Below are 15,626 nucleotides of genomic sequence, written 5' to 3'. Positions count from 1 at the left end.
CTGCAAAGACCTCAACCAGAGCCTGGGAGTTAACAGCAATGACAAAACCAGCGGGGAAACCTGTGGCTGAGGCAGCTGCTTTTCACAGCCCTTCCAGCTGAACTGTAACTGCAGCAACCTCACGAAACTAACAACAGGAAAAAGTTTAACGCTTATTCACTTGAACGACATAGAATTACCCCAGTATTTCCTCCTGAATCTTTCAGACAAAACTGTACTGAGGCCTTACAGTAAATTCTATATTCAGAGTCAATAAAACGAACTGTTTTTTAAAACACAAGTCCGATTTTAAAAGGGTGTAACTGTTAGGTTTCACTGTCTTTACTGTCTGATCCCACCCATAAGCAGTAGCAGAAGCAGCAGAAGCATAGCATCATCCTCCAAATATGCCTGGGTGAAGATGGAATGCTCTGTATCTGGCTGGCGGTCCAGGCTGACCAGCTGGCTTGCTGGGAGTCATTCTCAGAGAGTCGTGAACTTTTGTCCTTCAACTGCTCCCTTGCTGACTGCACGAGAGGAGTTGGGCGACACCAAACAGGAAGTGCTCAACAAGTGGAAGCTATGGATGTTTATCTCGCACCATTCATCAAGTCCCCCCCTCCGCCAAGAACACCAGACAGAGACCAGCGAGCTCCCAGATTGGAGCGACGGTTCAGCCACAGCCGGGATGTGAACAAGCCATCTTGGGTTAGATCTGCCTCCACCACTCAATGGCTGGCTGCCTTCATCCTTTCTCACGGCCTTCAAGGAGCCTAACTTGCCTCCGGTGTGGTACTACTAAGAGAATTGATTTAAAGGCATTCAGGAGCTTTGACCACAGGAGCCTGAACCTTTTAGACTTGGTTGTGCTGTACCAAGGTTGACCTTAACCCGCTAGAACTGGTTATTGTAGTTCAAAACCACTACTATCAAAAGCAACGTTTCAAATCAGCCCAGAGAACAGAGAAAGGAAATCTATTCAGTGGAATCCGGCCAAGTCATGTGGCTAAGCCTTTCACAGGGAGGGGAATAAGCCGCACAAAATCTATACAATGCACTGCTGTTATGACATGCTGCATAACTCCCTGTCCAACAATGAGACGCATCTAAGGCCAAAGAGTTAAGGAGAGACGTGAAAAGTCAACTTTGCATCTGGAAGTTTTATTGCTTCCAAACCACTTCTATGTTAAATTCAATTCTTCTGTGTTTGTATTTTCCATATGTCGATTTTGGAACTTGTGTGTTTTCCAATTGAGTTTTTCTCTGGTAAATTAAAATATATCTGAAACTTAAGTTGGGGGGAAAAAAAGAAGAAAATTACGTAGAAGATTAAAACAACAAATCAGAACAATGTTTAAGGAAAGCAAAGCACCCATGTCTGCTAGAGAACGTTTGTCCTTGAGCTATGGTCACAAGATTTAGGATGATACCAAAGGAATGTGACTGCAGATTGCTACGATATCTGTACCACAGCAGCAACTGCTTTCCACTTTATAAAATGAGTCAATATCAGCAATACAGCTAGTTCACTTTTTTTTCCATTTGACATTAGAGTAACAAGTATTTACCCAAACTGCTTAAATAGAATAAGAATATAGAATAACTTTCAGGGTGTGGTATAAGGGTTTATACAGGAATGAGTAACTCTAATTTAATGCTCTTTTAATGCTCTTAGAAATAATTTTAATGCCATTAACAAGTACTCATGACTCTCATATATCTATATATATATATATGGCAAAATCCTTAGTCATCTTTGCCGGCAACAGGCTGCAGCCAGGTCCCAAATACCTTGTTTTCCAGCCACTTTTGTTAAAATTTGCATTTTCCCCATTCTCTAGCTTTTTCTCTGCCTCGAGCCGTATGTTCTTTTCTTTTATGATTAACAGGAAGCAGTTCCACGCAAAAACGCAGAACCAGTTATATCTGATATATCTGATGAAATTGTTTTTATGTTGTTGTTTTTTCTTATAAAGCATTTTAAATGCCACGATAATTACATTTAATGAATTTTAATGCTAATTAAGGCCTTAATTAAAAAAAAAAAAAAATTATTAACTTTTAATAGCCCGTGGAAACCCTGGGTATGGTTTTCTTTTTATCTGGAGTAACTTAGATCAGCTCTGCTTTACAAAAACTGTCACACCATCTGAAACACCAGATGTCATTTAGACGTTGGTTTTTAGGCTAAATCTGGTCAGTCTGTCATAGTCTTGATTTAGTCCAGAAATAGTTGTTGAAAATTGGGCTGTGTTTCGTCAGTCTGACTTTGTCCCACTTTAGTCAAATGACAGACATTGAAAAAAAGTTGCAAACCCAGTTTTCAACGGCTTTTCAAAGATCTGTAAATTACAGCTTTTTGCTTTTCACATTTAAAACATATGTAGACGTTATTTGGACGTAAATCTTGTTGTCTTCTCAATGTCTTTCAACCAATGTTTGCTCAGTGCGAGATTTCTCAAATAAGGAAGAAATGATTCTAGGCTTAATCCAGAAACCTTAAACCAAAGTCTGTGTACTTTGCTACATTTATGAAATTATGAAAAGTGCTATATTGAGCATTTAGGAACCAGATTGACACTCTGAACTTGAAAACTAAGGTTATGACATGTCAGAGAGAGTTCAAGGCACTAGCTTCCTAACATTACATAGACATGGGAAAATATCCAGTTCATGAGGCTCCAACTCAAGTCCTCGAGAGCTACTGCAATTTTTAGATACATTCCTATTCCAGCACAGCCGAATCAAATAAAAGGCTCATCAACAAGCCTTTGCCAAACTTGATAGCATGCTGAAGAAGTAATTAAATCATTTTATTCAGCTGCATTAGAGCAGGAATGTTCCTAAAAGTTGCAGAGCAGAAGCTCTCGAGGACTGGAGTTAGAGACCCTTAAAATATAGTTATAACAGTGGTTTTAGAACAACAGGGTTGAAAACAACATAAATGCTGTGTCTTACCATTCCTGCAAATCTTTTTAATAAAAGGCCAGAAAAGGTGTTTAAGGGACTTCAGTTACCAAATTGCACACCCATATCATTAAGTTAATGTGGTTTTACCCAGCATATAACTACAGACTGGCTACCCAAGCAAATTGCAAGGTCATAATTGGCCAATTTCCTTTATATAAGCTTTGATCACAGATGGATTAGTCAAACAAAATCAAGACCTCCCATCATTTTAATCAGAGTAATCAATAACAATCAAGTAACGTGTAGTAAACTTCATGTTCTCTGGCTGATAAACACAGATAAATGTTTATGGGTGTATGCAAGTTATGGATATCTGTTTACACAGTATTTTACTGTTGGAATCAAAGCTACTATCTCTTACAAAGAACACGCAGCACATTGGCTCTCTTGTGATAAACAGCTTTGACACCAAAGCTTTTCAATGTAATCGGCAAGTCAAGGAAAAGTAACTTCTGTGTATGTCTAATAAGAACGTTCGATATTATTTCCGCAGTGGAAGGTGTAATTGCTGTTTCCACTTTACATAAAGCATTTAGAACACATCACAGTTTTCAACTGAAAATACAGTGTAAACACTGTGAACCTGGAGTATTTTAGGTTAGGGTTTTTATACCTTGCGAATCACATATTACCCAAGACTACACTGTAGATATCTTTACTAATTTACCCTTTAACAGTACTACTTCTAAGTTTGGCTCTCATAGATTAAAAAGGAAATAACTAATGTTTGTCATTCACCACTTCAAAGCTTCAGGCTGAACTAGCTTACATTTGCTGATTTGCTTATATAGTTTTTTGGTGAGATGAAACCTTATGCAAAAAAAGGAAAAAAATAACAATTATACTTATGGAGTTTAGAATAGTAGCTTTCATTCACATACATTTCTGTATGTAACGTATCTGATCTGAAATATGACTCATTAAGACCGAATTTCAAATGCAACCTCTTCAAAGCACTTTGAACAACAGTCTAATAAAATCTTGAGTTAATTTGAGCACAGCCTTCAAGCAACAACCCTCCGCTTACATAAATAAAAAAACAAACAACGTCTGTTATTTTGGCCATGCATACACGTTGGTCAGAAAATGTTAGAAGGGGCAGACAGCAGACGGCAAGAGACGGATATGTTCATGGTGGTTCGCTGAAAAAAAGGGTTTGCAGTTTACAGCAGCACTTCCTCAAATTTGAGAATTAGGCTGGCTGTATTTGCCATGTTCCAGTGAGTTAATATCCCCATACAGTGCGGCACAAAGTTCTCACCCAATTTTGGAAAGCTAATTTATGTATAATTCAAATTCTAAATGATTAAAGTTTTCTAAAGCCGTTAGATCATAAGTTTTCACCTCAGTAACATCCTTCAACACAAAAAGCAAAAGTATTCAGACTCCTTTAACTGTTCCACAATTTGAAACATTAACTTGAAGTTTTAATAAACTTTACGGCTGTAAATTTAGTCTTGTGCGCTTTCTATCCTTTAGCCATCTCTACATTAACTCTGATCAGCTTCCCTGTCGCTGCTGAGGAAAAACACGCAACACAACATGATGCTGAAGTCTTGGTTGGTTTGCACTGGTGCAATAGTGTTAAATGAGATCCTTAACATGTTTAAAGTTGTGGGGAAGCGGCTGTTCCAACCGTTGCATTTCCGAATTCTCCCGAGTGGTGCACGACTTTACACGAGTGACTAAAGTGAATGTGATTGGTGGGGGAAGGTTTGCAAGCGTTTTGGTTGTGGCTGGTTTGCTGGAAAGAATGCTAACAAGCTGGCATATTGCTAACCAGCTAGCAAATTAGTGCTAGTAGGTTTCCAATGGGAAATTACATTGGGACCAAGTAGTAGGGCTGCAACTAGCGATTATTTTAAAAATCGATGAATCAGACGATTATTTTTTCGATTAATCAATGAATCGGACAAAAAAATTTTTTTATATTAACCTCTTTATTCCAAAATAAACATTTTAGACAGAACAAACAAGCACACAAGTACAGGTTCCTCATTAACTGTACTGGTGCAATATGAAAAATAAATGTTTGTGTTAAAACTACGCAAACTTACATGAGAAATGTAGCTGTACATCCACAAAATATAGGGTACTTTGTTTCATAAAGCGCAAAAGAGACAGGCATTTTTGTTTTTAAAAGCCTCTAAGGGGTTCAAACAAAAGGTCCCCCCATTTCAACAAATTCATTTTTTTAGACTAATAGAGTTCTGCCTTTTAAGACAGGAAAGTATAGCAGTTAAAGTTGCTACTTGAGAAAATACTTAACCATAGAGATAAAAATAGCCCTGTGATTCAAATTATAAATTGTATTTGGAATAAAAATGAGAGAACTAGGGGTGCTAAAAAACACATCCTTCACAGACAGATATTTACATGGGAATGTGGCATATAATTAATTGACATATTACTGATCTTGCTGGATTTTATTCTGCTTTACTTCCATAAATTGCAGGATCTTCTTTACTTTATCTTTGCCAGAAGATTTAAACTTTAAAAGCCTTGCCCTCATAATTTACAAGTTAATTTATTTATAAAGTAAATGTAAACGCTGCTTAAGCTAATTCAAATGAAATTAAAAGTAAAATAAGTAGCCAACCTTATCACTGTCTGTAACCTACTAACACGGTAAGGAAAGCATCAGATGAGCTACCTGAGAAACTAACGTTACGTTTCCCCACTTTAAAAAGAAACAAACATGGTCGCTCATCCTGCTGATCAGCTCTCTTCACTGCCATCGAAGGCTCCAACGTGTTTCCTTTTCAGGTGCTGCATCATAACAGTGGTGCTTCCGTGCCATGTTAATTCGTTTTGACAAAAGTTGCATGTTACGACTTTTTTCGCTTTACAAAGCGCAGGCTATTTTAATTATTGTGATCAATTTGTGCCGTCAATCCCGGCGCACGTCCATCCCTGTGAACACTGGGACAGAAGTCAATGGGAAAGTAAATTATGCCTTTTTCTTCTTACAACCGTTGCGTATATCAGCTGCGACATGAGTCAAGATGCTATGACCGAAAAAATTTGATTGACAGATGACCGTTGATATATGATTAGCAGAATTTAGGTGTACAAGACATATAACTACCTAACCTGCATAAGATAACAAAAAAAAAAAAATCCCCACAAATTTTAAGACAGGATTTTTTTTTTATAGAAATGTTCTAACTTTTGAGACAATATCATCTGATAAAAATCACATTTATATACATGTTTAAGCCAGAATTATTTAACATTTAAATATGACTTCTCTACGACTTTAAAGTTTTGGCTATTAGTTTCATAACCTAACTCTGCTCCGTTGTGTTCACTGCTCTTCCCTCCTCTCCTCCGTGCTCCTTAATCTTCTTTGTGCTTCTTATTAACAATCTTCTCTGCCTAAAAGAAATTAATTGTAATTCTGCTTATATTAACCTCCAAAAAAGGGTCACTTTATTCACCAATTATTTGTTTAATTATTTGAACTTCACTATTGTTTGGAACATTTTCTGGTGAAAAAGTTAAAGGTTGCTGGACGATTCCAATAGAAAAGCTAGGGCAATGGAAACTCAAATAAACTCTGAAGTTCACAAAAGATGACACAGCAGAAAGCTTGACACCAGGCTGCAGGGATTCAAGCTGGACCAAGCATCTCTGTTTGTTGCATGACTGAGCGGTGAGTCACTCGGTGAAGCGGGCCAAGTCTCAGTGGAGGAAACGGCACCATGGGAGGGAAGCACACTTGCATCCATTTTTCTATAGCTGTGCAGATATTACCAGATGAAATCCCAAATCTTTTTCCTGCCTCGACTTTGCTGACAGACACCTGAAGTTCTGCTGACTAGAGACGCCATGGGACATCCATCGGTGGACAATCAGCGAGGTTTAGAGATCCACAGCTGGGGAAATTGGCACAGATACCTGGACCGTGCAAAAACTTCCCACTGTCATGCATGTTTTAAAACAAGAAGCGAGGCAGGGATAAACTGAAAGCACACAAGGATACAGTCATATTTTCCGTTGATCTCAAAGCCATTTGGCTGGATGTCATTAAATAGTTGAAGCAGCACGCTACAACTGGCAGACGAACTTTACAACAAAAGCAGTTGAGCAGACGGGATATGTCCTGCTGCAATAATGTGGAGAAGAACAGACAATTTCACGCCACATCCGGCTAGATAGCATCTATTGTGATAAAAGAGTGCAAAAGAATAAGGTAATCTGGATTTCATCCCGGCAGATCTGCTCCATGGGAAGACAGTGCATTGATTTTCTCAAATGCACGTCTTTAAACATACTTCTTATTCTTTTACTGTTTTCTTGTGACGGCTCCAACACGTTACAGAATCCATGTAAATGTCTGCTGTGATGAGATTTTCTGCTCTGTGGACCAGAACTGCTCATAACTAGCTAGTGAGAATCAGCAGACCTCGTAAAGAACAACAACATTACCCAGCTCCTCTGGAATGTCAACTCAGAAAACATTGAAAGCAAAGGACCCAAACTCAGTGCAGATGGCTAATTCCGTATCCTCCTGCTGTTTAAGCCAGCTTTTCCTGTCTTCCTCTTTTCATTTTTAACTTTTTTATGTCAAAAATAAAAAGACAGCATCTCTCCATCCCGTCTAAATCTGCAGATTCCAGCTGCTGATGAAATGGCTTTTGATTAATCAGGCTCTTCTTATTCAATCAATGATAATTACAGAACAAACAGAGTAATCAACATTATTCAAAAGAGGCCAAAAAAGGCAAAGGTGGACACACTCTTAAGCTATTTCATTAATTTACCAGGCTTTTGCTCCCTATTAATCCCATGCAACAATGAAGCCAGAAAATATCCATGCAAAAATAAAGCAGGACTACAAACATGCTAAGAACCTTTAGGCTGATGAAGTTAAGTTTTTTTATTCTATAGGTAAAAATACTTACTATATAGCATTTTCATAATGTAGAATTTAAAACTAAATTAAAGTTATTTTAATCCAGCTGTGACAAAATGCTTAATAAGCTTTTAATTCATTTGTAAGACTCTTAAAATTTCATACCTTTCAGACCGAACAGAGGCTTTACTCTGATTTTCTACCATGGGAATAAGACAAACTGATTCCTTTTCAATATTATATGACATCAGAGTTCATAAACATAACTTAAGTTTTTTGACTTGATAAACAAGCAGAAATAATGCTTTACAGGAAGTACAGAAAATATAGGCCAAGCAGTTTAAACAGACGTCTAAGCTATTTTATGTCAGCTATCAGATAAATGGTGAATTTCTTAAGGAAAAACAAGAAAAAAAAGGGAGGGGAAAACTAACACTGACGATATACATAAAACATGAAACACACTCAGGAAGCAGAAATGCTGCTAGAGGTTCCTAGAAAGGAAGCTCTTTAGTCCATGCAGGCATTTTTTTTTCATGCAGGCCACCAGAACAGAACCAGACTTCCAGATAACAGGAACGCCGAATGTATTTCAGCAAAGTTGCTAAGCGCTATCCTTTTGAGAAGTCATTCTTTTTTTTGGCAATGGCTACATTTAAATGAACATAAATAATCGGAGAAAACGGACAATCGGCCTAAAAATATGGAATGTCAACAATCGGAATATTCTGATTTGTCTGATTTATGCAGATTATTAATCCAATCAGCCTCCATGTAAACACAAATCATTCTGAATGAGGCAAGCTGACCTGAGTGGGCATGTGCGCATCAACGTGTGACATTTGTGCCTTGAGAGGATAATTGCTCTGGCTAGCTGTCATCAGAACATACCAATGGAACCTTTTCAGTCCAATCTGATGTTTAATTCTGATTATTTAAACAGTGCAATCTTTTTTTGTTTTTCAATCCTAATGCATTTCAATCTTATCATGAAATGTGGGCATGTACCCATAGCTATCGATACCATTAGATCAAAGTGTGGCTATATTATAGAAATCGGACAACGTGGATTTTCTGCTTGTTTTAGAGCCAACTACAATATGCATGTAATAAATAATTTTAAAAAATAATGTATTTTGCAACATTTTATCCAAATGCCAAAAGAAGGTTTTTACAATTGGATATTTAGGTCATGTAAGTCAATAGTTTAATGCGCAACAAATGAACAGAGGTGCTTGTAAAACGTTAAGACCTACAACTTTTGCTGTTTTATATGGGTAGCAGCCATATTGGATACTGAGCTAAAGGCTCCTTAGCAACAGGAAACACCAATGGTGTAGGTTTGATTTCAACTTCTCTATTTGATAGTTTGCTTGACCATTTTTCCAGCAGTCTTCAGAACTCCTGCCTGACTCAGAATATTACTTGTGCGTTCCAATGTGGTCGTGTACTAGTGAACCCTCATCAGCCTCAGCCCTAGTACTGTTGCAATTCACAAGAACAACAGAGCAAGAACAGACAAAGCCCCCGGATGTTGTTCTCGCCCCTCCCTATTTAGCCAGCATGCGTCAGAGCAGACTTGTCCGTTCTTGAGATTGACAGCTGTCCCAGCATGCACTGCGGCAGCAGCAGCTTTCAATGGAGCACTCACAGAGCTGAGAGTGTTAAGTTAAAAGTTATCTTTTCTGTTGCTGTTTCTCAGTAAAAGTATGTTTTAAGATCATCTAAGCGAGAATATAATCATTTAAAGAGTCACAATAAGGTCCATTTACTGATTTAATGCGTAATTAAAAAAATTATTCCGAATTTGAGAGAACCGCGGCAACCAGCGGAGCTCCGAGTGTAATGGCAGCCAGGGCTAACTGCAGACAGTCTGCAGCAGCCCTCTCTCGGCATGCCCGTCTTTAAAGTACCGCTGGCTATGATGGCGATTTTTTTGTTTTATTTGGCAAAAAGTTAATTTTATTTGTGTTTATCTGACTGTGTTAATTATTATTCCCCCACTAAATGAAAAACAGTAAGAAATTATTATTATCTAGATACCACCAATAAGAAGAGGTGTAATGCAGCTCCAGAAAGAGCAGAGCATTCGGCGACGTCACCAGTACGCTTCTGTTCCAATTGACCCATATTTATGCTGCGTGCTCCAAGAACAAACTTGGCGAGGACACGAGTCCGTACTCGCGTTCTAGTAAACTGAGAAACGGCCTTTGTTTCATAAAAGAAAAAACTTTTTTTTTTTTGATAAAATGTATTATACTTCAGAATTATTATTTTTTTGAGATGTTAAAATTGATTCCACAAATCAAAAAATTCTCTCTTGCTTCTTTACATAACTGCATTCAGCAGCTTTCGCCTCTTTTAGAGTAGATAATACTTTGTTTTTTTAACTGGTACTAGTTTCGTAGCGTAATATTATTTGTAGTAAACCGCGGTATTCGAGCTGTAAAAATTTAATTTCCGCTCCTAGCACACACTCACACATAGGGACTAGAAAGCAGCCAATCAGAAAGAGCGAAGGCAGAACTTAAGACAGAACAACCAATGAGAGTTGAGTTAAACAGTGCAGCACAGTTACATGTGCTGCTAATTGAAAGGGACAGGAAGGACAGGGCAGGCACTGACAGAGCGGCAGCAGGAGCTACCAGGCAGCGGAGCAGAGAGACGAATAGAAGCGACTTCTGTGTTATAAACGCTGTATTGTAAATTATAAACATGTTAATCACATTTATTGGTAGGGACAAGTAGGTCGGTCCAAAATTTGGTTAGGGACATGTCCTTATGGTCCCTATGCAAACCTACACCCATTAGAAATACAGACATACAAGTAGATTGTATGATTTCTGAAATAGAAGTTTTATACAGCTCACTGTATTAAGCTATTTAAAATATTTCTTTAAACAAAAAAAATATATCAAATCCTTAATCCTTCACTAATTTTTCACTTTCTAAAAATGTGCATAGATACAAACTTACATGCATTTCTTGCAAATGATTACAACCTTTAGACAAATCTTAGCAAACCTGGACAATAACAGGCTTTTTCCACCCAAATGAAATACAAAATGGCTAATTATATTTAACACCGTGAGCTAAAGTAGTGTTTGTATCCACTCTGGCAGTGTCGTTTGGACAAATTACCACCGTCATGGAAAATAAAAGTGGATTCCAGCTTAAACAAAAAAGTGCGGCTTAGGCCTGTATATGTTTGTGCACTTGTTTCATGTCAAGTAACAAAACACCAGGCGTAAACAAGCGGCACGTGCACGGCATGCCGTGTAACTGGAGGAGCTCCAGTGCAACCGTCCTGCACGTTTCTGCTGCGTTTGACTCATTTTCTAAGCACATGGCACAGATGTCGGCTTTGGAAAAACAAGGCCTGAGCAGATGACTGCGTTGGAAGACAGAAAAACACACTGGGGTCCTCTCATGTTGGTGCTCCTTGGATTAGCTGATGCTGACTTTTTTTTTCTATTTCAGAGTGATTGATTAGTAGAAAATAACAGCCTCATATTTGCTTAAAAGAGACATTTATAGGACATATTTACCTTTTGATCAACTATGGAGCACACCAAGTCCTTGACTGCGGACAGTGAGAGGTCACAGGCCTCCAGGTTCACCGTCTCCCGGGTGAGACCAATCTGCAGCAGGAAGGACACCCCATGGAAGGAGCTGCGGGAGTTGGTGGGGCTGGGGGCACTGTGGCTTCCGTTGGAGAGCCGCTGATAGATCTGTCCGTGCGATCCCAGCGAGGGCGATTGGTGAGGATGGATGGAGTGGAGAAAGGCTCGAGGTAAGGATGGAGGAGAGGAGGCAGACATTGGGTTTCTTCCAGTTGTGGCGTGAGAAGGGGCTGAAGAACAGTGTGTGTGTGGCGTAGGGGGGGGCGGGGGGTGGTAGTTCAGTGAATGCCGGCAGAGAGAGGAACAGTTCGATCCCTGCGGATGGAGTTGTCGCGTGGGGGGTGTGTGCTCCTCATCAGTAGCAGTGAGTTAGCAGAGCGTATTTTTTTATTTGGCCGTAACTGACTCACAAGAGTTTTGATGACAGGATGCTGTCCACCCACCTGAGCTCAGAAAATACATTCATCGTTCAAGAAAACGGGCCAGGTGGTGGAAGGGAAATTTCTCCAAATGATCCAAAGACCTCTGCACCAAACCTCATAACCTGGAGTTCTGCGCCTTCTTTCTTCTAAAGTCAGTAATCCACTCTGACCACGGGAAGCCTGTTCTCACAAACACACACAAACACACTCACGTCATTACATCAATCAATCAATTGCTGTTTACATTATCTCAACTTAGCCTTGAAACTATTTCCTAAGGTTATTCCTAACCTTCCCCCATAATTTAGCCTTTAATTATTTAACTCATTAAAGCAATCCCCTGAAAGAATTTGGAGACACCTTGGAAGTCTTATAAATCATTAATTCCTGTTCATTTGTACATAATGATCCTAACAAACTGTCATTCATCCAGCAGCAGAATGTATTGCTTTGATGCTTCTCAATAGAAACCAAAACTTCTTTTAATTCTACTTTGTACATTTTAAATACTGACAAAAAAGATGCAATCTGTTAAATTGTTGTTCTGAAATATCAAAATCCAAGAAACATAATAATTAAACAACATGTGGAGATTTAAAGGAATATATACTGATGTCTCTCATTTTTACTTTAGTTCATGACTGACATAGTAAATAAGTTTCATATCAAACAAAGATAATAAAAGAAAATCTGTTTTATAACTGATGAATTCATTCACTTAGGGAAACAAAAAAAAAACTTTCTAAATCAGTGAAAATGTAATTCCTTTCCAGCCTTTAATCATGAAGCCACATTTTTTTCTGGATCCGTCTGACTTGTAACAAGCCGTTATAGGCCAAGAATCGGGAATCAAATCCAATACAATTTGTCTACTATAAGAGGCAGAGCCAGTCATGGCTTTATATCTGATCGGAAACAAATTATACTAAATTGCATGTTGTATTTGAATGATTCCAGCAGCCATCTCCTAGTATAGATTTAAAATATTATCACTACATTTCATAATATTGCAATAATGATAAGAACTGATGATGAAATATATTTTTTCCACATAAAATGATACCTGTCATCCATTAGGCTCCTTCTGTCCACAGCTATATTAAGTAGTGCTAAACAGGGCAGAATAGTACGGAAGAGGTTAGGGCCACTGGAAAAAAAAAAAAAGTGAACTGATTTTCTATTTATTTCAGTATAATAGGAGAAAAAAGTCAGAATTCTGACTTTAATCTTTAATCTCAGAATTATTTTTTCTCACAATTCAGACTTTAAGCTCAGAATTTTTACTTTTTTCTCACAATCCTGAGTCTTTTCTCAGAATTCTGACTTTATTAAGCTCAGAATTTTGGATTTTAATGTAGAAGGGCACCATAAAGGAAGAGATGTGGGAGCACTAAGCCAGTAACACATTGGTGGAAAATGACGGTGAATTTTTACATGTCTGAAAGGTACCCGGTGATGCTATTTCATTAGTGGAAGAGCAGAAGGTGATTTAACGCAAGAGAGCTAGTTTAGTCTCTAAAACAGACATGCTACGGCTTAATGCTAACATGTTTGTTCGCTGTCAAAATTCTGAGATTAAATTCAGAATTATGAGATCAAAGTAAGAATTATGAGAAAACAGTCAGAATTCTGACTTTTTTCTCATATTTTACTGATATAAAATTTTAAAAATCAGTTAACTTTTTTTCAGTGGCCCTGATTCTCTACTGTAGAATAGTTAGACTCAAATACATCTTTTTTTTTTTATCTTTCATAACATATTAAAGGTGGATTTAAAATAATGCAGCAAAAAAAGAAAATTAAAAACAATCCACTGGACTTTGTTTTTAAGTTTGAAGATGTTTCACTTCCCATCCAGGAAGTTTTTTTCAATTCACCCCTTTGGAATGGGATGGACCCCTCTGTTCTTTTTAATTGACATGTTTTTTTTTTTTTGATGGGCTACTGTATAAAACCTGGAACTCAACGCTATTCCTGACATTTTAAAATGAAAAAGGTTCCTGTATGGTAAGCAAAAAGTCTTCAAACTTTGGAATCTTTGGAATGATCATGACCTGGATGACTGAGAATAAATAATGTTTTATCAACATGATACATATTATTGATAATATATGGTAATAGACAGCAAAATAAATAATAAAATAAAAAAATAAAAATTTTATTTACTCTGGATACCCATTTGTTCCAAAACTTATCAAGCATCTTTTTCTTAAACAACTTCTTGCAGCAAGTTATATTTGATGTTTTACTTGCTTTTGCACAAAGTTGGATTCAAGACGCATCAGCTGCCTGTTGACATGTTTAATGGGAGGGGAAAAGGTTTGCAAGGTTTTATATTTAGAAAAAAAATTAAATAGTCAAAATATGTACTTTTATGTACTTTTCATTGAATTTAGTTAAATAACCCCACTTATCAATGATTATCGAAAATAAGCCCATTGAAAGCATGTAGTGTGTTTTGGTTTGATGAGCTGACAGCCAGGACCCCCCTCTGGTTGGGATCACATGGTTACACTCCAATGATTCTCAATAATCCTTTTGTTTATAAAAAAAAATAATCAAATAATAAATGCTCGATTTTAATGTTTGTTATAATAAAAAATATTGTTTCCTTTTATTTTTCTGTGATGCATCCAGGAACTCATTTCTTTGTTGACACTATCTTGACATGATTTTATATATATATATATATATATGTATAATTTTATCATTTCAACATTAGAAGAATAAAGAAACGTTTTAATTGGACGTATATACCACTTTGAACCGCACGAACATCTGGACCCAGAGCTTCGGAACATCTGTCCCCCCTCCCCTCCCACTTGCTGGCAGAACCCAAACGGACGCCAGCAAAACAAGTTATACAAGAAACCAAATCTGCTCTTTTCGAGCCCTAATGTCGCCCAGGAAGCCCTTTTAAGTAGATAAACCAGTTTCATCCCCAAACCCGTCGAAATAAATGACACTTTACCTCCACTTCCAGCTAAACGCGCCCGTCCTTCCATTGTGAGACAACTGAAGATGAAACTTTCCAACTCCATCCACTGAGAGAAAGCGAAGCCTAAACTTTATTCCTTTCTCTTTTTTTCTTTCTTTGGACGTCCCTCGCTGCGTCTTCGCTCTGAAACTTAGTAGGACCGGGAAGTTCTTCATTCAGGCTCGCCTAAACGAACCGAGTGGTCCATTTTAGTTTAACTAATCTCTTATTCCAGGTTGTAAATTCATGCGCATCACATTACCCTTCCAGCTGTGACTACTCCCCCCCGTTTGGCTAGTATTGAACAAAAAAAAAAAATCTTTTAAGAGTCCTCGCTGGGGATTGGAGTCTTTTTATTATCACCGCATGAATGAGTTTCCATGTGCGGGGAGGAAAACTTGAACTACAGTCCATGTGAAGCAATGGCGCATCCGCTGGAGACGCTGCGACCACTGCGCATGCGCGGCTCTTTTCCGTTATTTCAACCCAACCGAGCCAAGAAGAAAAAAAAATCCTCCACACGACTCGGATTAGTTTCAATTAAAGTTTAGTGTATTTAGAAGAACATTGTCGCACTATATATTATAACTTGGCTCCATTAACTGCAAACCGAAAATAAAAGACTGTTTAACAGAAAATAGAGGCCTAAACTTCTGAATTTTTTGAAAATTAACGAAAGTTTGTACCAAATATGGCAAGTAGTTTTGACATAAAATCATTGAAGTAATACATTCAGTGGCGGTTCTAGGCCAAATGTACAAGGGGGGCGGGAGGGGTCCAGCGTGTTTTCTAATGGG

General features: G+C 37.9%; 1 protein-coding gene across 1 annotated transcript in view; it reads right to left on the bottom strand.

The window, feature by feature from the left end:
* The window catches only part of LOC107098934 (serine/threonine-protein kinase D3-like), a 73,685-nt gene extending 58,469 nt beyond the window's left edge, over positions 1-15,216 (bottom strand). The window contains exons 1-2 of the mRNA XM_015396833.1: positions 14,824-15,216; positions 11,356-12,032 (exon numbers count right to left, since the gene is read on the bottom strand). Of these exons, the coding sequence (XP_015252319.1) occupies positions 11,356-11,628 (273 nt within the window). The 5' untranslated portion in view covers positions 11,629-12,032; positions 14,824-15,216. The remainder of the gene's footprint in view (positions 1-11,355; positions 12,033-14,823) is intronic.
* Between the last annotated feature and the right edge of the window lie 410 nt (positions 15,217-15,626).

This window comes from Cyprinodon variegatus, unplaced genomic scaffold (assembly GCF_000732505.1).
Source record: "Cyprinodon variegatus isolate N-32 unplaced genomic scaffold, C_variegatus-1.0 Scaffold27, whole genome shotgun sequence".
Taxonomy (NCBI): Eukaryota; Metazoa; Chordata; class Actinopteri; order Cyprinodontiformes; family Cyprinodontidae; genus Cyprinodon; species Cyprinodon variegatus.
This window is presented reverse-complemented; position numbering and strand designations above follow the sequence as displayed.